Source organism: Mesitornis unicolor, unplaced genomic scaffold (genome assembly GCF_000695765.1).
Source record: "Mesitornis unicolor isolate BGI_N332 unplaced genomic scaffold, ASM69576v1 scaffold307, whole genome shotgun sequence".
NCBI classification, from domain to species: Eukaryota; Metazoa; Chordata; class Aves; order Mesitornithiformes; family Mesitornithidae; genus Mesitornis; species Mesitornis unicolor.
In genome coordinates, this window is record NW_010198176.1 from 1 (window position 1) to 21,164 (window position 21,164).

The following is a 21,164-nucleotide window of genomic DNA, read 5'->3' on the forward strand; positions in this document are numbered from 1 at the left end:
CGAAGGCCCTTATGTTCGACCCATCCCTCCAGTCTTGGTGTGTCATCCTACTGATTGTCACAGCTTCACAGTTTCATAAACAATAAATTGCACTCTGTAACCATATGATAAGTACAAGCTGTCTTTTATGAGGTTGCCTGTCTACAAGGGATAATTTTATCCAAAGTGTTTTAGCTAGATAGATACAAAAAAGGTAGATGTGAATGTAACTAAAGAGCTGTTAAAGAGACAATTAGACTACTGAAAGACAGGCAGGCTTTTAACTACTTGTAACTCAAAGCAGCAGCATAGGTGAGAGGTATCTGAATGAACACAGATTAAGGGGAGGAGAAAACTAGAGTATCATGGAAAAGGCCTTTGTCTAGGCAGTGTACATCTGAAATTATGATTTTTGAAATGGTCATGGTATCAGGACAGGTGAAAGTAAATGAAAGATTGGAGAAACCAACACACTCTAACAGGCAGAATACTTGTTACGAAGTTACAGAAGAAGACTGATATTTCTTTGAATATCCCTTTGGAAAAACTATGGTTCTGGTGAATGTCTTCTGTGAGTGAGGACAAGCAAGTGTTGCACCCATCTTTGAAAAGGCCAGAAGTGCACCCAGGGAACCACAAGCTGTACAAGCTGACCGTGGTGAGAAGCGAGACAGCAGTTCTTGGAACCTAGAAGAGAAGAACACTTAACATGGACTCACCAAGGCTAAATCATGCCTCACCAGCCTGACAGCCTGCAGTTGAGCATGAGGAGATAAAAAGCAGACATCATTTACCTCAGCTTCAGTAAAACACTTGGCATCATCTCCCTCAACACTCTTCTGCCCAACTTAGGACATTACGGTCTGGATGAGTAGAGAAAGAGATGGGTAAAGCACCAGTTGCAGGATCAGGTTGAGAGAGCAGCGGTGAAGAGGCCATACCCTACCTGGATACCACTGGTACATACTGGGGGATAGTCGGGCAGCACAGGGGATAATCCCAAGTGCTGTGCAGTTTAACACCTGTATCCATGACTCAGAGGCATTACATTTGTTGATGGCACTACATTTGGGATGACCATTTCTGTGCCTTGGGATGCCTTTCCAGGGAATTCTGGCAGGCAGAAGGACGGCCCTGTCAGTAACTTCAGAAGAAGGAAAAGGTAAGGTCCTGCATGGGAGATAGACTGACACCCCCCTGCCAGGGGGAAGGAGACTGCCTGGCCAGAGAGCAGCTCTGCAGAAACAGCCCTGGTTGTGCTGGGGAACAGAAGGCAAAAAGCGATCTAGCAGTGATCCGTGTGATCCAGTAAGACCTGGTGGCAAAGGCAGCCAGCAGTGTCCTGGAGTGTATAAAGAGGAGCCTCATCACAAGAGAGAGGGAAATGTTTGTTGCCCTTGCTCATCATTTTTCAACCCACCAGTGCTCTACTGTGTCCATTGATGGGATGTCATATTTCCCCTCTGGTAGCAAACATTGTGCAAAGAGGCTCCATGTCTGGAAACCCACTTCAATGTCACATCTTCATTTGGGTTTAAAAAACCAAACCAAACCAAACAAACAAAACCAAAGGTGGGCTAGATTTTCAAGATTTCAAGGTGGCAAAACAGATTGAATCCATAAATGCTGAGAGTCAGTTTGCAAAGAGTGTCATATTTCCCCTCTGGTAGCAAACATTGTGCAAAGAGGCTCCATGTCTGGAAACCCACTTCAATGTCACATCTTCATTTGGGTTTAAAAAACCAAACCAAACCAAACAAACAAAACCAAAGGTGGGCTAGATTTTCAAGATTTCAAGGTGGCAAAACAGATTGAATCCATAAATGCTGAGAGTCAGTTTGCAAAGAGAGAGAAAAATTGGTGAAGCTGCATCATCTGGACTCATGAATCCTCTGTCAGAAAAGGGAAAGTCCCACAGACTGTGGGATGTTTTCATCAGTTGGTCCTATGGGAAAGTTTTTTTTCTTTTGGTTCTCTTTGCTCAAGCCTGCTACATTCACATCTCCAGCAAGGAGAAAAATTCCAGCTGAGGCATCAAACCTTTCCCCAGCCTGTCTGGAGAACCAGGACAGCTGTGTCACACAGCAGCCATTCAGAGGGGAGACAGAGGCAGTGTGAACTGAAATGCTTTGGGGTCCAATGGAAGCTCAAACCCTGAGCAGGCAGGACAGCAGTGGCTGTAGTTAGACGTAAATTACCTGACACGACTGTGAGTTTAGACCCAGTCGGCAGAGTTCCTCACACTGGAGTGGGCAGGGTGTCAGGGAGACGAGAGCATGCTTCAGCTTCCCAGGTTCCAGGACAGTGCTGAAACCAACCTTCCCTTGGCCTCTGGTGTCCCATTTCTTCCCAGAGATGCAAAACATGGTGGGGCTTATGTCAATAATCCTTCAGGTGTTTGTTTGGTTTCCCTGGCAATGACAGTATTGAGCATAAAAAGCACTACACCACCCATATATCAATATCTGCAACATAGCAGTCCACATCTGTGGCAGCCACTCTGGGCAATGACAGCTGAATCAGTATTTGCCATAGAAAGCATGATAGCCCATCCTCAAGGACACATCTGACACAGCTGAGATGAAGGGTGGTCTTGCAAAAGTCACCCGTGGTGTTCCCAGGTGGCATGGACACTGCGGATTTTCCTCTCCAGGGAGTGGCAGAGGCTGGATCCCCTTCTCAGGACAGACTCCTTGCCAGAAAGAAACAGCAGCGGGGGTAACTCATCAGAACTTCATGGCACCTCACACAATTTGGTGCCTTTTTGTGACTACTCTTTGTGCACAGATGATCATAAAAAGGCAGCCATTTAGTAAAAGATGGTCATAAGGCTCTGATATGGGAAAGAAAGCTCAGCATGGGCTCTGGAGCAAGTGAGGAAGTTTACAATAAGCACCAGGAAGAACCAAGAAGTGAGAGGCCCTGAACAGCAGTGATTGACCATGTGTAGATGTGGGAGAGAGGGTCAGGGGATGTCACAGAGAAAAAAGGGGATGGCTGATCAATTTAGCAAATACTTACAACCACATCTGAGCCCAGAGATGAAAAGCAGTTTGTAGACACCTGGGCAATCGAGGCGTTGTGAACCAAAGTGGGCCTCAGCTTAGCATAAGGCAGTCAAGGTTAGGTAAGAAGACTCAAGGCCAAGTAAGAAGAGAAAAACAAGGAAATGGAGACTGATTTGGCATCACGATATGGAAAAGGTTGAAGATAAGCAGGACGTGGGACAGGATGGAACAGATGTGATTTGGAAAGTGTTCAATAGTTAGCAACCAATAATGTATTAGCTTAGCCAACGTGGACAGCGCGTGCAAGATGCATGCAGCCAATTAGGAGTCAGATAGATGCATGCACGAACATTAACAATGTATAAAAATAGCAAGCTTTGTGCAATAAATCGGCTATCAGAGCATCATATTGGTGTGCTGTAGTCCGTTCTTCGCATGGACCCCAATAAGCAGTTGATATCCGCAGGTTGAGATTGAGGAAGAGAATTGTCCTGGGAATACGTCAGGAAGGAAGGATCCTGTGAAAATCAGGGATGATAGAGATGTTTGCATCCACGTCTCATCTTCAGAGACTGGGCATGCCTTCATCTGGGGATGGCTGTGCTCTGCCATGCCCCATGAGCTGACCTTGCTCTCCTCTCCTCCTTCCCTCCTCACCCTCTCTTGGACCTGAGGAAATATCTGTGAGTGTGGAAGATGCACGGTCCTCCTGGAGTGAGGTCCTATAACTGCAGGGGAGGAGGGATGGATGTGTGAGACACATGGGAGTGCAGGGTAAAAGCAGTGTGCGTGTGGTGGTGACTGTGTTAGAGGCAGGAACAAAGCCTGAAATATCGGGTGGCTGTAGTGGGGCTGCAGTGATGAGGTTGAGCATTGACTTTCATAGAATCACGGCCATCAGTGAAGGAAGAGCTGGTGTGTCAACTATTACAGGAACTTGACCTGTGTAAATCAATGGGCCCAGATGCCATCCATCCGAGGGTGCTAAGAGAACTGACTGATGGTGTTGCGAGGCCGCTCTCCATAATCTTTGAGAAGTCATGGAGATCAGATGTGCCCAAAGAATGGAAGAAGGCTAATGTCACCCCTATATACAGGAAGGGTTCCAAGGTGGACCCAGGTAATTATAGGCCCGTTAGCCTCATGTCGATCCCTGGGAAGATTATGGAGCAAATCCTCCTGAGTAATATCACCAGTAAACTGGGGCATGTGATTGGGAAAAGCCAACATAGATTCACAAGGGGCAGATCATGCTTAACAAATCTGGTTGCTTTCTATGACGGAGTGACCCGTTTGGCTGATGCGGGATGAGCAGTGGATGTTGTCTACTTGGACTTCTCCAAGGCTTTTGACATGGTCCCCCACAGCCTCCTCCTTGAAAAACTGACAAACTACAATGCAGATCAATGTCTCTGCGGTGGGTGGGGAACTGGCTGATGGGCCATACCCAGAGGGTGATATTAAGTGGTTCATTCTCTAACTGGCAACCAGTTACAAGTGGGGTTCCTCAGGGATCAATATTGAGCCCGATGATATTTAGTATCTTCATTAGTGATCTGGATGTTGGAATCAGGAGCTCCCTGATGAAGTTTGCTGATGACACCAAAATGAGTGGGGTAGTTGACACTCCAGAAGGGAGAGCAACCCTCCAGGAAGACCTGGAAGGACTGGACGGGTGGGCTAGCGGGAACTGTATAAAGTTCAACATGGACAAATGTATCTGGGAATACTTAATCCAAGAATGCAGCTGAGACTGGGCTCCACCTGGCTAGAGAGCAGCCCTGTGGAAAAGGACCTGGGGGTCTTGGTGGATGACAAGCTCAACATGCGTGAACAGTGTGCTGCAGCTGTAAAGAAAGCCAACAGGATGCTGGGTTGCATTCAAAAGGGCATCACCAGCAGAGACAAAGAAGTCGTCATCCCTCGCTACTCAGCACTGGTCAGACCACACCTTGAGTACTATGTCCAGTTTTGGTCCCTGCTATACAAAAAAGATGCGGACAGGTTGGAAAGGGTCCAGAGAAGGGCAAGGAGGATGTTCAGAGGACTGGAAGAGCTGCCGTACGAAGAAAGTCTGAGAAAACTGGGCCTGTTCAACCTTGGGAAGAGAAGACTCAGGGGGGACCTTGTCACTATGTACCAGGACAGAAAGGGTGGCACCAAGAGGATGGAGACTCCCTTTTCACAAGGAGTCCAATGGAAAAGACGAGGGGTAATGGACACAACTTGCTGCTGGAGAGATTCACGTTGAACTCCAGAAGAAGTTTTTTTTACCATGAGATCAATCAGACATTGGAACAATCTCTGGGGGAAGTGGTGAATTTCCCTACACTGGTCAGTTTTAAGAGTCACGTGCCTTGTTCCACTCTTGACTCTAATAAGAGGTTAGGTACCTAGATATCCAGCCTGTGGGTGGGATATTTCCCATACAACAATCTTTTGGAGGAACTCTACTGACCCATTGTCTCTCCATATTTACAGTCCTACAGCTCTGACAGGAGGAAAGCACCCTGCAGTGCCTTAATTTGCTACAGCACTTCATCGCCTTTCTGACTCTTGAGTCTTTTGGTCCTGGTGGGAGATCATCTTCTAGTCTTAATCCTAACCTTGTTGGACAGACTGGAGGCTGTTGAGTTGCATGTAGGGTTCCAGAGCAGGAAATCAGGGATTGCGTTGGCCTCACACAATGGCAGAAGTTACTTTCCTCTGGAGGGTTATTTGTGCTGGTGCCTATAAAGCCACCAAGTCTGCCTAGGTCAGACTCAGTCAACCATTCTTTAGGAGTTGGGGCCAAATTAATCTCTAGAAATATAGGGAACTGCAGTGTAGTGATACAACACAGTCTTTTTTTCTTTCCCATGCATATGTCTCAAAACCAACCTTCCTCTCTAGGCTCTTTCTGGGTGTGAACCAGCACACAGACACCACAAGCAGTCGCAGTTCAACCTCTCAGGGCCACCTCCATCTATAGGATAACATGGGGCACAAGCACGGGTTGGGACCCAGGAAGGTAAAGGCACAGAGAAGCCTTTGCTGTTGTTGCACAGTGAAGCACAGATTGAACAGGCTTAACTTCTGCTTCCTTGCTTGCTTTTTTTTGATGCTGTTGTCTCAGTTTTTCTGCTTTTTAAAGACTTATAGTTACACTGCAAGGTGCTTGTCAGGCCAATGCCCATGATTCTGACAGTCTTTCTAAAAGTGTTCATGGTACCATGGATGTCTGGGGAGGAGCAGTGACAGCACCAGCATCCCCACCTTCTCCCCTGAGGCATTACTGCCTTATAACCAGGTGAGAGTGACAGAGAGGTATCCAGAGAACCATATCCAGGTGCTTTCCAGGGGAAGAATGGAGAGAAAAAGAGGTCACCACTGCCTCCTGCAGCATCATGGACTGAGAAGTGTGTTCCTGCCTCTCGACTCCTGGCAACGGTAAATCCCTTCTGGCATGCCCTGAAATGCTGGGATGCTGTGGCAGCACAGCCATTGCCAGAAGCAGGTGCAGGCATCTGTCCAGCTTGGCTGGGCTTCCTTCAGCTTTGAGAAATGATGCCTGTGAGTGTAAGAAACATTCTGACAGTTTCCTGTGACAAAAGCCAGCCTGAATGTGCTGTACCTGTGACCTTGGGAAGCACCGAGACATCTGGAATTTAAAAAGGACAGGTGGTAAGTTTGAGGACATTTTGAAACAAGCAGGAAATGCTGGTATGTTGCTAATCTGTGTGTAAGTGGATGTTCTGAGTTAAAGCCTTAAAATAAATGTGGATATCTCACAGTTATTTCAGAGAATAGATGTGTTTTATTTTTCTGTACCTTTATATGAGTAAGCACTTAGATTAGAAAACAATCATGGTGACTTTTCCCTCACATAAGCCTTAATTTTATCTTGGAAATTTTGAATGTGAGAGAGATAAAACTCACAGGAGAAAGGTGGGAATACCTTGGAAAAAATAATCAAATCATTAGGACCACCTGTTTTTGCAAATTCAGACTTTTCTCTTGAGAAAATCATCCTGTGCTTTCCACATGACTAATCTATATGCTTTTATTGTGTGTTTTCTGACAATACATCAGAGTTCAAGAAGACTTCTCAAAGGGAGTTAACAATAGCTGGAGACATAGCCAGCATCCTCAGTCCTCTGCCAGGAAGAGGATTTTCCTTTCCCATGTCAAACTGAGATTCTGAAACATCTTTCAGCTGAATCTCTTCTTCATAAGAAGCAACCTGCTATTGCAGTGCTGCTTGCTTGTTGCTCACGTCCTTCAAGCGTGCCCTGCAAGAAGCCTTTACACTCTGGAAAGGTTGGAAGTGCACAGGGTTGGCTCATTAGGGTCCCCAGGCAGCAAGAGCATTGCTCTGCCTCTGCGAGGGCTTGCAGGGGACTGGGAAGCGTTGCTGGGTTGGGATCAGAGCGAATGGGCCATCAGCTGGATTTGGAAGCTGTCAGACGTTCAAGTGGCAAAGTAGAAAGTTTAGGAATGCTGAATTCTTCCAGGACTCATTCAGAGGTTCTAAAAGTCTGACCTGATCAGGAAAATCGGGTGTTATGGAGAGATCACAACATTTTAATAACACTTTTCCCTGTATGACTGAAAACTGCTTGAAGCAGTTTGATTGCCTGAGCAAAAATGTGCTAAAAAGCACCCTGAAAACTTGTGATTTATGCATAAACTGCTGCTTACCTGTCTTGTCTCATGGATGCATCACTGTCCCTGGATTCATTGGCAGACAGAAGCCTGTTTTACTCCTGATGAGATTCACCCTTAACCATGTAAAAATTAATGATTTGCATCTAAGACAGTCTCCCAGATCTCTGTGGATGGTCACAGCTTCAGAGGATGAGCTTTTACATGTGAGGAGAGCTGTGATTAATCTTTCTCACTGAGGTCAAAGAATCATTTTATGCCTTGCCTTGCTTTGTTTTGTTCACCTCTCCTTGCCTCGCCTTGCCTGGCTTTGTCTTTGTTTTCACCCTGTTTCTTCTTACTGTTTTTACATTAAATACAGCTCTTACAAGATCTAGACAAGGAATGTAAGCAAGACTGTCCTGAAAGGGGCTAGTATTTATGCATTTTCATCCCTTTTTTTCTCATCTGTCACCAGGTATTCTATTTAATAAAATCAACTTTGAAAAAGAAAGTCAAGTTTCTTTTGAAAAGAAAATTACAAAACCCAGTCATACAGGCTCAAGCATTCTGCTCTTTACAAACCCCCCTGGAGCGAGCAAACCATGTTAGATTTCCAAACATTTATGCAAATCTTCGTCAAACTCCTCTAATCATGTGTGTCCTGATGTTTGTAGTCATTCTCTAGGCTTGAAGTGTGTGTGATGGTGGATGAATCCTGTTGCTCTGTATAGAGAAAATGCCCCAGACAAAAGGCTTGGATAATCATGCTGTTGGATCTGGATTAATTCTTCTGGGATTTTCTGACAACCCCAGCCTGCAGGGCCTGTCCTTCACAGTCTTCCTGGTCATCTACCTTGTGGTCCTCACAGGGAACAGCCTGATTGCACTCGTCACAGTGCTGGACTCAAGCCTCCACAGCCCCATGTATTTCTTCCTGAGGAACTTGTCCATCCTGGAGGTGTGCTACACATCAGTCACTCTGCCAAAAATACTGGTGAGTTTCCTGATGGAAGGTGGCAGGATCTCCTTCCTTGGCTGTGCGGCCCAGCTGTATTTCCTCGTTTTGTTGGGCACCATTGAATGCCTTCTCCTGGCTGCCATGGACTACGACCGCTACGTAGCCGTCTGTGCGCCCCTGCACTACACCCTCATCATGAGCAGCGGTCTCTGCATCAGACTGGTGGTGGGGTCGTGGGTGGCTGTTGTGCCAGTGCAGGTAACACAGACCAACCAGGTGCTTACTTTGCTCTTCTGTGCGTCCCATGACCTTCATCACTTTTTCTGTGACGTGCCCCCTTTGCTAGAACGGGCCTGTGCAGACACTTTCTGGAACCAGGTGATGCTGTACACCATCATCCTGGTATTTGCAGTTCTGCCCTTCTCCTTAATAGTGATTTCTTACATTAAAAGTATCAGGGTGGTTGTGAAAATAACTTCAGTTCTGGGCAGACACAAAGCCTTTTCCACCTGCTCTTCACATCTCGGGGTGGTGACACTTTTCTATGGCTCAGCCACAGTTGTCTACTTCAAGCAATGGTCAAGGGATTCTGCAGACACCAACAAATACCTTGCCCTGTTTCACACAATCGTGACCCCCATGTTGAACCCTGTCATCTATAGCCTGAGGAATAAGGAAGTGAGAATTGCCTTGAAAAGACTCTTATAGACAAAGTGATACTACAGAGTATGTAAAATAATCCTAACTAGTACCGAAAGTCCCACTGGGGTACATGGCTGCCTGAACAAAGCATCCCATCTTTGCTCAATGTCCTGGTTTGAGCTAAATAGAACTAATTTTTTTATTTTACTTTTCAGTTCAATCTCTTTTAAGTGGCTGAACTTGCTGAAAACTGGCAGCTTGTTTTTCCCAAACAGCGCTGCTAGAAGATATGTTCAAGGTCAGTTGTCTCATCATGGGTGCTGTGTCTGCTCCTATGGGGGGAGAAGCGGACCCAAAACTGACCAACAAGGTATTCCATCCCACATACGTCACACTCAGTATAAAAACTGAAGGATCACGAGGGTCTCGTTCCCTTTTCACCCTTCTCCTATCTTGGAGCTCTTCCATCTTGGACCCTTCCGTCCATCTCGATCCTGCAGAGGCCAAGGCCTGAGCAGAACCCTGCTGGTTCATCTGCCATTGATCTTGATTTTGTGTATTCTACATCCTGCTCCCACTGCTGCTGAGTTACTGAAGGATCACGAGGGTCTCGTTCCCTTTTCACCCTTCTCCTATCTTGGAGCTCTTCCATCTTGGACCCTTCCGTCCATCTCGATCCTGCAGAGGCCAAGGCCTGAGCAGAACCCTGCTGGTTCATCTGCCATTGATCTTGATTTTGTGTATTCTACATCCTGCTCCCACTGCTGCTGAGTTCAGTCTGGGACTTTTCCAGTGCCCAGCTCTGCAGAGCCTCTGGTGATGTATTCGTCACTGCGGTGAGGGTGGGGGGAGGATTTTATATTGGTTTTGTATATGTTTGTACATATCTGTATATATTTCATTATTTTTCCTATTTACAATATTATCCTGTAGTATTAGTAGTATTGTTTTATTAAATCTGTTAGTTTATTTTCCAACCCGTAAAGTCTCTCTCCCTTATTCTCTTTTCTCTTCCCTTCTGGGGAGGGGAGAGGGGTTAACAGAGAGCGTCTGTCCAGGATTTAGTGGCCAGCCCAGCCCTAAACCACGACACTCAAACACAACCATGCATCCAGCCTGGCTTTCATCCTCTTCAAGAAGGGGAAAGGTCTCCTGAGGCTTTCCTGCTCTGTCACATCACACCATGATATCTTTGTACTCTCAAGCATCTTCTGTGCCTGTGGTGGTGTGCTTCTCCTGCCCTCCATCCCTCTCAAGCAATAACGAGCAGAGGTGGTTATGATGGCTGCATCCAGCTGAAGTTGGACTTCAGGGAGCGTGATGGACACGCAGTAGCCAAGGGCTGTCTGGCGCAGTGACCCAGACATCTTGGTGGTGTGCAAATACGACTATTAAGTTGTTCATCTTACTCCATAAGTAATGGATGACCTAGTGCTCCTTTAGCTCTCCTGCATGGCAGCAGGCTGCGTACCAGGATCTCCTCTTGAGTAGGGATGGCTGTGGAGGTTACTCATCAACATTGACAGAATCCTTATCATATCAGATACTCAAGTGAATTGGCAATAGGATTGCTGAAACTATATAGCCTTAACTAAGTGATAGAAAGGACTGATTGCACGTGTGTCATCCTTTAGACATAAACCATTGACCAAGTGTGGGACAAAGTCTGCATCCAGCCACACCTCAACTCCTTTCTGAGAAGGAGTTTAAAATGCAAGAGGGTCCTCTCTCAATCTCAAGCCTCGACAAGAGGGTCTCCTTACTGGTTTGCCTGACACTGTCCTCTGTACAGTAAATAATCAAGTGTACCCTTGCCACTGAATCTTGTCACACTTGCCATTGAACTTTGTTAACTCACTAGTTTGTACTAATAAAGTGTATTGCTGCTTCTCTTTTGCAATCAAAGTTCATCTCTCTCCCTCTCTACAACAGTGCCCCTAAAGAGTTTAAAGTCATTAGCTACTTCAAGCTGTGTCTGAACAATGTAATGTTAAAGGGAAACAGTCAAAGCACAGTCAGTGGTCAGTGTGGCCCAGAGGGTGACGCAACGGATGAAGAGATGACTCCTTTCAGGGCTCAGAAATCACTTGCTAGACCCCACAAACTCTCTACAGTGTCCCTGAGCGGAATCAGCTTAAAAAAGAACATGAAAAATCATGTTTCCCTGCTATGATGTCTTGCACTGACTTGTGCAATGCTTGCCTAATTTCACATAAAGTATAAAAAAAGAAATCACCAGGGTGATGGTCCAGCACTGGAACAGGGGTTCAGGGACCCCTGGAGTTTCTGTTCGTCATGGTTTGACACCAGTCAGCAGCGAAGCACCAAACAGCCACTCAGTCCCCTCTTGGTGGGATAGGGGATAGTGGTACTACCATTAATAACAGAAAAAGCACAGTGCTGTAAAGGGATTCCTTCCTATTCTTCATTGTGATTAATTAATGCATTTCAATTTCATTCCAAACATTCATTTTCGTTTGACTTTCATGGTTTATACAGTTACTTTATCACCTGATGCCTCCTACCCACCCTGCCAGAGGAGTTGGGAAAAGGAAAGGAGATTCATGAGTTGAAATAGAAATCTATTTTAAAAATAATAATAAAATCTAATATTAATAACAAGATAATATAAAGTACACAGAGTTATACTCAGCATATATTGTGAGGGAGTAGGCCTCAAGGTTAGGATGGTAAACAAGTCCCTTGAGATGTCAGCCATGGAAGAGGGAAGGAGGAGCAGGAGGGCAGAAGAGAAGGGTCGTCCCCAGCAAACTGCCCAGTTTATAGAGAACGTGATGTTGATGGTATGAACAGTATTAACCGGACAGCCTGGGCTCACCTCGGTATCAACTCCTCTAGGTTTCTGTTCCCCCCCAGCATCTGTACCTGTTTACCTCAAGACCTTGAGCACTATGGCAACCTACATCCCAGGACTGTCCATAGTGCCACGTCAACTTTGTTCCCATGAAATAGAGTGCTGTAGTCTTTACAGCAGTTTTCCTCAACAGAAAATTGACTCTAAAGTTCTGTCCCAGTAAACCAGGGTATTCTAGGATTCTAAGGAAAGGGGGATGAAATGAAGACTTTCATATTTATGGTATTTCTTCTCCCGTGTCACTGACACATGTGATGAAGCCCTGCTTTCCTGGAAATGGCTGAACATCTGTGTGCCCAGTGAATGAATTCTTCAGTTGGGTTTACTGGCACACACTGCTTTTGGTTATGCACTAAAAAATCTTTGTCTTGATGTCACACAGGGCATCCCTCCCCCGTGTCTCATCTTCCCTGTTGGTCTCTCCTAAAGATGTTATATCACCATCCACTACAAATGCCCTGGGACCTGTCCTTCTCCACCTCAGCTCTCATTCCACTGCTGTCACAGCTCTGTCATGGCCCATGGGGCTCTGCTCGCTGTGCCCCAGACTGTTGGTTTTGGTGTCAATTTGGGTTACATCGCCTCAGATGTGACACCAGTGTCAAAGGCAGACTTGTCACATAGAAACCTGGTACCCAGAGGTAGGATCCTTGTGTGGAAAGGCTTTGCTTCCCAGCAGAGGAAGGGGGAGTGGATGACAGGTGGCAACATAATGAAGAGTGAGGTTCCCACAATGAGATCAAAACCTGCAATTCCCAAGGCCAGAGAGAGAAAGGCCTGAGCTGTGCAGCCCTGGCAGGAGAGGGGTTTGCTGTGCCAGGTGACTGCAGCACCACGGAGCCTGTGCCAGGGGTGAAGCTGATATCCAAAAACGACAAGCTGCTGCCACTGCTGAGAAAGTCCACGGGGAAGGACAGCCTGTGGTTAAACCACACTGTGGATATCATGCTAGGGGACAACTTGACAGATAGCGGCTCTGCAGAGAAGGAACTTGAGGTCCCACAGGACAGGAAGCTGAGCATGAGACAGCAGAGCACCCTCACAGCAAAGTCCAACAGACTGCTGGGCTGCATCAGGAAAAGCATTGCTGCCAGATACACAGAGGTGACTCTTCCCCTCTACTCGGCACTGCTGAGACCACATCTGGAGTGCTGAGTCCAGTGCTGGGCTCCCCAGAACAAGAAAGTTGTTGTCGTAGTAAAGAAAGTCCAGCAATGGGCTACAAACCTGGTTTAAGGGACTGGAGCATCTTCCATAGGAGGAGTAGCTAAAAGATGTGGGACTGTTCAGTCTGGCGAAGAAAAGGCTCAGAGTGATCATATTGTGTATACAAAATTATTCTACCAAGCACTTTCCAGCAAAGTCCAGTCCCTTCCCAGCTCTCTCTGCCTTCACTGCCCTCTCCCAGTGCAGCGCTGCAGAGCAGCTCAGTCTGGACTGGTCCCACTGCAATGACCACCACAAGGTGCTGCAGAACTTTGGGCATTCACCCCATAGACTCCTCTTCTTATTGGCGCAGAAGCTCCTGAAAGGCAGACAGGGATGGTAGACTCCCCATCAGCCCCAGGGATGGTGCTGGCCCAATCCCATGAGAAAACAGAGGTGAGGCACTCTCTGCCTGTCCTGAATTCATATTGTAGATGTTCCCAATCCTGACTGAATTTGCCCCCTCCTCTGCTCCCACCAGTCCCATTCCTCAGGACATGACAGTGCTGGCCCTGGGGTCCCTCAGGCAGCTCCTGCATCTCTCCAGCCTCCCCTTCCTGTGCCTGCTGTGTCCCCACTCAGTCCCATGGCACCGCAGAGTCCTTGTTCTGTATATGCTGATTCACTGCTTCACTTCTGGTGGACTTCACCTTTGGGGGTGTTTCACCTTCTGAATCTCCATTCATACCAAATCCAGGGCATGTGGTGAGACCTAATCCTCTCCTCTTCACACCCCTCCAAATTCATTTCACTAGAGTCTTGTATATGTCATCTGTTCTGTCATACATGAAGAAAAATGAGATGATAGAAGTGAGCTCGTGGACCACTACTCCTCTAACACAAAGAAGAGAGCTTTTAAGTCCACAATGTTTGGCCCAGTGGAACCCAATAGTACCAGGAACTTAACCCTAGAAACACTGAGAAGAAAAGGAGAACAGACTCTTTAGAAGACTCATTCCATGCACATTATATTGGCAGCAACTTTGGAGGAAGGGCCCACCCTCCAGGCACTGAACCTGAAGGAACCCCTTTTACTGCCGAGCTGCTATCTGACAGGCCCTACTGAGAGTATTGTTCAAGTCAGACACAAAAATATCAAGCCTCAAGACAAGTCATATAAATACAGAAAACTTTCTATAAACTGGATTATCACAAGAGGAAAAAGCAGACTTGTGGCCTAAGATAAACCTAAAACCTATCTAAAATGTACAGAAAAGGGTAGGCAGGTTTTTGTCAGTGAAACAGCATCCATTGGGCCAACTTCCATAGGGCATCCTTGAGTTCCTGGTTGCTCATGCTGTAGATGAGGGGATTCACTGCTGGATTCACTGCTGGATACAGCACCGAGTACAGAACTGCCACGAAAGGGTCTAGAAGTGGGGAGGAGATGGAGAGGGCTTCAGTTGGGCAAACACTGCAGTGCTGACAAACAGGGAGACCATGGCCATGCGAGGGAGGTGGCGGAAAAGGCTTTGTGCTGGTCTGCACTGGGCAGGACATGAGACAGAACTGCTACCAGGAATCCATGGGAGAAGAGATTTGGTGTACTGGGTGTGACTGGGATAGAGTTAATTTTCTCCATAGCAGCCCACATGGTGTATGCAGTGGAGGGGGTGTGCAGCAAGGAGTCATTCTTTGGTGCCAATGATTGAATTCTCTGATGAGCATCCATGACACTGCTGTGTGCCACCCCTCTGCACTCTTTAGCTGCTCACAAGTGTTTTTCTCACTTGAGCACTTTCTTGAGATCATCTTTGGAAGAAGACATGAACCTTCAGGCACTGCGCTGAGAAGATCCTTTTTGATGATGGAAATGCTGCTATGGAGGTCAGCTCTGTCACACAAGTGGTCACTGCCTGGCCCTGCCCGCTGTCACAGGACTGCCACACTGCAGGACTATGACCAAGCTGCTAGAGCACTTGGAACCCTCAGTAACTCAAGGGCTGCAAAAGAGAGCGTGGAAGGGGAAAGAGAGCAGCTTTGGGCAGACCAAGAACTGGTGCTCCCTGGAAACGCTGCTGTGCCAGGACTGCTTTTCCTCTCCACCTCTGCACCAAGGTATTTCACCTGCAGCTTTACAGTGGTCTCAGAGAAGGACCTCAAGTCACAAAGACACTACAGGGTCCTTTATTTTGTTTGAAGAGAGAGTGCAGCTCCTCATTTACGCAGTCATTAGGTGACAAAAAAACATGAGTAGTGAAAGTGAAGTGAGATGAAGAATGGCACTTTTTTGTGCACAGCAATATTACAACAAAGAAAAGATGAAAACAAAGAACCAGAGAAACATTGTGCCTCTAATGAGTTACACTAAGAGTGCAATGAGATTTACAGAAGACAAGCAGTTTATTGCTGCTTGAAAAGATCTATTCACAAGTTTCTTCATGGCATCTTTGATCTCCTTGTTCCTCATGCTGTAGATGAGGGGGTTCACTGCTGGAGGCACCACTGAGTATAGAAATGACACCACCAGGTTTTGAACTGAAAAGGAAATGGAAAGGGGCTTCATGTTGGCAAAGATGCCAGTACTGACAAACAGGGAGACCACAGCCAGGTGAGGGAAGCATGTGGAAAAGACTTTGTGTTGTCCCTGCTCAGAGGGGATCCTTAGCACAGCCCTGAAGATCTGCACGTAGGACAACACAATGAAAACAAAACACATAAAGACTAAACATGCACTACCCAGAATAAGCCAGACTTCCCTGAGGTAGTCTGAGTCTGAGCAGGAGAGCTTGAGGATGTGGGGGATTTCACAGAAGAACTGGTCCAGGACATTGCCTTGGCACAGTGGTTGTGAAAATGTATTGGCTGTGTGCAGCACAGCATTGATAAACCCACTGCCCCAGGCAGCTGCTGCCATGTGGATACAAGCTCTGCTGCCCAGGAGGGTCCCATAGTGCAGGGGTTTGCAGATGGCCACGTAGCGGTCATAGGCCATGACTGTGAGGAGGGAATACTCTGCTGTGATCAAGAAGAGAAAGAAAAAGGCCTGAGTAGCACATCCTGAGTAGGAAATGGTCCTGGTGTTCCACAGGGAATTGGCCATGGCTTTGGGAACAGTGGTGGAGATGCCGCCCAGGTCAATGATGGAGAGGTTGAGGATGAAGAAGTACATGGGGGTGTGGAGGCGGTGGTCACAGGCTATGGCAGTGATGATGAGGCCATTTCCCAGGAGGGCAGCCAGGTAGATGGCCAGGAAGAGCCAGAAGGTCAAGAGCTGCAGCTCCCGTGTGTCTACAAATGCCAGGAGGAGGAACTGGGTGATGGAGCTGCTGTTGGACATTTGGTCCCTCTGGGCAGTGGGGCCTGTCCAAGGAGAAGGGAACAGTGACAACTCAGAAAAGATTTCTCTTCACAACATCAAAGCTGTTTCTCATAGACTGCACCACCCCCTCACCAACCAACCACATGCACACGCTTTTCCCTGCTTGGCAGGACTTGTTCAGCTCCTGGCTGGAGCTCTGGTTTGTGGTGACTGAGTGTGGCAGAAGGAGCAAGGCCTTGAGCTGCCATGAGCTGCCATGAGCTCCGAAGGTGTCCATTGTGCTCTAGTTCTGGGGGTACCTGTGAGCAACAAGGATCAGATCTGATAATAAGAATTTCTCAGATTAAATCTCTCAGCATTGAAGGGATTTTCAGTCTATGCACCCTCAATGGTAAGGAAGCTGTTTGTAGAAAGGATTTTTAGACTTCTTTTTGTTGTTTCCTTGAGCACCACTTCCTTGCCCCACCCCATCTCACCTGAGGAGTTTTCTATGATATCAGAAAAGAGTAAAGAGACGCTACTTCTGACTGGCAAAAGGCTTCTTGGTCCAGTTGAGGCAACCTGGTTTGTCCATCAGTCTTGTTCCCAGCTGCCCTGTGCTTGCTCCTTCTTTAGATGGAGAGGGATCACACTCCTGTGGAAGAGTGTTTTCTGAGAAGAAAGCAAGCACAGCTGAGAGCAGAGGGATGCCCTGCAGCTCAGCCAGTGTCTCACCTGCCTCTGGGTACCAAAGCCAGGTCTCGGCATCCCACTCCAAGCCAAGGACACAGAGCTCATTTCACCAGCACAGCAACACTTCCCTGCCTGTAGCATCTTTGTGCTGCTCTTTCAGATAACTCACAGGTGCTGTGGGAGACATTTGCAGCCTGGAGGGCAGCTGGCAGCTTAGAAAGACTCTCCGAGGAATTAGCCATATTTCCTGGTGATGGTATTTCATGAAGGGAGAGTCAGCTCACTCTGACTGCACTGCCCAGAGCCCCACAGGTCCGAGGAAAGCTAACACACCTCATTCCCATGGACACATCTGCATGGCAGGATGCACAACCTCAGTGCCTGACTCTGCAGATAGAGCTCCCATCCCTAGGAGCCTGACAGCAATAAAGAGGACAGCACAGACAGGTGGAGAGACAAGAGGAAATACAGGGATGGTGCAGCTGAGAAAAGCAAGCAGAGACAGTCAGGCACTCGGGAAAGCCTCCCCTGTTCCCAGCTGTGCACACCACTGTCCCAGACAGCAACAGCGCAGGGCACTCGCCCTCAGCCTCTCTGCTGGGCAGCAAGAAGCGGGCATGAGTCACTTGGCCTCCTCTGGCTCTTGGGTGGATGGGGAGTCTACTCCAGCCCTAGAACCCACAGCTGCAAGGTCTAGAATGTCCAGCTGTGCTGGATGGGAGAGGAGAGATAAAGAGGGTGTTCAGGGGAAGGGATAGGCACTGCAGGGGATGGCAGGGAGATGCTTGTATATCCTCAGAAAGGGAACTTGTGTTAAATGCTTCCTCTCAGTCTCTGCCCATGTCTCTACTGCCTGCAATTGGCCCTGGCAGGACCTGCTTCTCGGTCCCAAAGTTTGTTGCCTGTCCAGGCTCAGAGATGCCATCCCACTCTGCTCAGCTCTGCTTTGCAGACACCTCCCAGGGGCATCTCTGTGTTTCAAAGTTCAGATTGGAATCTGAGCATCAGAGAAAACTTGATGAGGATGGAAAGTTGATGTTGGTGATGTGTAAGGCATGAGGCCATTGATCTGATGCTCCCAGACTCATTCACTTCTCAGTGAATTCACTTCTCACTCACTCACTCATTCACTTCTCACTTCTCAGGTCTGGAGAAGGCACTGAGACTTGAAATTTCAAGTCTCAGTGCCTTCTCCAAACCAGTGAGAATTATTCCCACCTGTCACTCTCCACCAGTCAAACTCAGAATAGAGAACTTGGAGTAGCGGCTCCTTCCCATTCATGCAAACTCTGGCTTTACTCTCCATCTAGAAAATACCCATCCAGAGATGGCTGGGCCATGAGCTAGACCTGTGAGCAGCCTGGACCTTTACAGAACTCTCCTGATAGGCAGAAAGACCCTGCCCTGCCATGGGTTGCTGTTTCCACCCACTGCCATGGGGAGCAACCTGGGCAGGCTGAGTGCTGACCCTGGCAGGCGGCAGAGTCCCTGCCCCAGCACACAGCCCCTGGGGTGCAGGGACCCTGCTCTGAAGGGCACACCTGGCTGCACACTCATATGCACACCTCCACAGCCATCCCTGGGAGAAGGCAGCAATCATGCCTTGAACCTTTGTTCAGGAAAACCCTGCTTGACAACACATGCTTCTCCTCTACACTAGGCAGACTGTGAAATTCCTTCTGCGAGAACCCATAGGCTATGGGATGTGCCAGCTGTAGGAGATCTCTTAAGGAAACTGCAGCTTCATTCCCCTTCATGCAGACACTTACCATGTAAAAGGCCATGAAGATTTCTCCTCTAGTGAGCTTTCCAATTTTCTTCCCACCCCAGACTTCCTTTAACCTCTCTCTGCCTCACTCCTCTCCCCTTTGTGCCCACAGGCAGTGCCCTCAGCCCTGCTGTGCTTTGCAGATGAGCTGCTCTTGGGCAGAGCTGTCTCTCTGCAGCACTGATGAGTTTCTGTGAGCTCCCTCCATCCCAGGAGCCCAGCCCAGCTCAGCTCAGCAGCAGAGGAGCAGCCCAAGGTGTCTCTTTCTCTGCCCCCTCTGGGCTCCCTTAGTATGTCCCTGAGGCTCCAGGGGAACCTGCTGTGAAACAGGCTGAAGCAATCATCTGATACAATCATCTGAACATCAGCAATCACTGATGTTCCCTCCTGCAGCTGGGGACAGAGACTTCCAGCAGTGGCATTGCTCCTATCAGGCACCAAGTCAGGATTCAGAATCACCTTTCCTTGTTCCATCATTAGACAGAACAAGCAAGAAGTGATAGGAAGGACTTTCCCCTGCTGAGGGAAGGGGTTCAGCTGAGTCGTCCAAGACATCCCATCTTGTGTCTGTAGTCCTGAGAGTGGAAAAGGTTACAGCTCCCTCTTGTGCACAGCACAAACTCACAGGAGGTGGGATTCTACTTAGAATGATAGAATGATGGAATGGTTTGGGTTGGAAGGGACCTTAAAGCAGTTCCAAGCCCCCTGCCACAGGCAGGGACACCTCCCAACAGACCAGGCTGCTACTAGAGCAGGTTTCTCAAAGCCCCATCAAACTTGTCCTTGAAGACTTCCAGGAAGGGAGCATCCACAACTTCCTTGGGCAACCTGTGCCAGTGTCTCACTACCCTCACAGTAAAGAATTTCTTTCTAATATCTAGTCTAAATTTCCCCTCTTCCAGTTTAAAACCACTACTCCTCTTCCTACCACTACCTGCCCTTTCAAAAAGTCCCTCCCCAGCTTTCCCATAGGACCCCTTCTAGAACTGGAAGGCCGCAATAATGTTTTCCTGAAGCGTTCTCTTCTCCAGGCTGAACAGCCCCAAATCTCTCAGCCAGTTCTCTTAGACGAGTTGCTCAAGCCCTCTGATCTGCTTCGTGGCCCCCATCTGGAGCTGCTCGATACCCTGTTTGTGTTGGGGACTCCAGAACAGGACATCCTGGTGCAGAGATCAGTGGAGAGGTCTGATGCAAGGAACAGGGATGTCAGTCCCAGGTGGCCAATGTCAAGAATGGACAGGTTTGGGAGGAGAGGAGCAAAGTTGTCCATACAGTGTCAGACCTCAAGGGAATCCTTTTCCGACCTGTCCAGACCTCCTGAGGAGACACCCTGGACCAATATCAACAGGAGAATGTCTCTATTGCATCTTCACTAATGGACGTTAGACACACTTTGAAATTTCCTCCTTAACTGCTTTATGAAACTTTTCTAATTAGCAGCACAAGACTTGCAGAAAGTTACAGGAAGAAACATGTTTTGTTAAGGCTTTCTGTATTTTAATGAGCCCCGTGGTGTATTTGGTGCTGAGTCCATGAACTTCAGATTATGAGAGAAGATTGAAGAAACTGCTCAAGAAGTCAGAAGCAAATCTCCAAGTTCCCCCACTGAGGGCCATTACTCACAAACTCTCCCCAGGGACTTGTTAGAGCAAAGAATTGGAGGCCATGGTTGCAGGCAGGCAAAGGCACTGTGCAGGTGGTTGTAATGCTAAGAAAAACCTTGCTTTGTCTTATGAAACAGAAAGGCCAAGCCCTCACCCCCAGGCCTTGGGAAGGCAGGTCCTGTCCCTCACACGTGGCTCAGGGCTCTTCTTGGGGGCAGTTGGATGTGAGGGTGAGCAATGCCAAGTGCAGGAAAATTCCGTGACATTTCCTGGCCTCCAAAAAAAGGGGTCAAGATGAAATGAAGTGAAAGCATCAGAAGAAAGTTTCTCCTGTTGGGCCTCAGTGGTAGAGGCAACAGCCTTAGCCAAGGGGACAAAGCCTTGATTTACAAGAAAGGACAGAGGGAAGATGCGGTTCCTGGCCTCCAAAAAAAGGGGTCAAGATGAAATGAAGTGAAAGCATCAGAAGAAAGTTTCTCCTGTTGGGCCTCAGTGGTAGAGGCAACAGCCTTAGCCAAGGGGACAAAGCCTTGATTTACAAGAAAGGACAGAGGGAAGATGCGG

The 21,164-nt window shown here is 47.8% G+C and overlaps 2 protein-coding genes across 2 annotated transcripts; one reads left to right on the forward strand and one right to left on the reverse strand.

Moving 5' to 3' along the window:
• Positions 1–8,349: 8,349 nt before the first annotated feature.
• LOC104533771 (olfactory receptor 10AG1-like) lies at positions 8,350–9,279 on the forward strand. The gene has a single exon (XM_010189048.1). The coding sequence runs from the start codon at positions 8,350–8,352 to the stop codon at positions 9,277–9,279; it is 930 nt and encodes a 309-aa protein (XP_010187350.1).
• A 6,317-nt stretch (positions 9,280–15,596) lies between these two features.
• Positions 15,597–16,574, reverse strand: LOC104534651 (olfactory receptor 14I1-like). The gene has a single exon (XM_010189049.1). The coding sequence runs from the start codon at positions 16,572–16,574 to the stop codon at positions 15,597–15,599; it is 978 nt and encodes a 325-aa protein (XP_010187351.1).
• Positions 16,575–21,164: the final 4,590 nt, after the last annotated feature.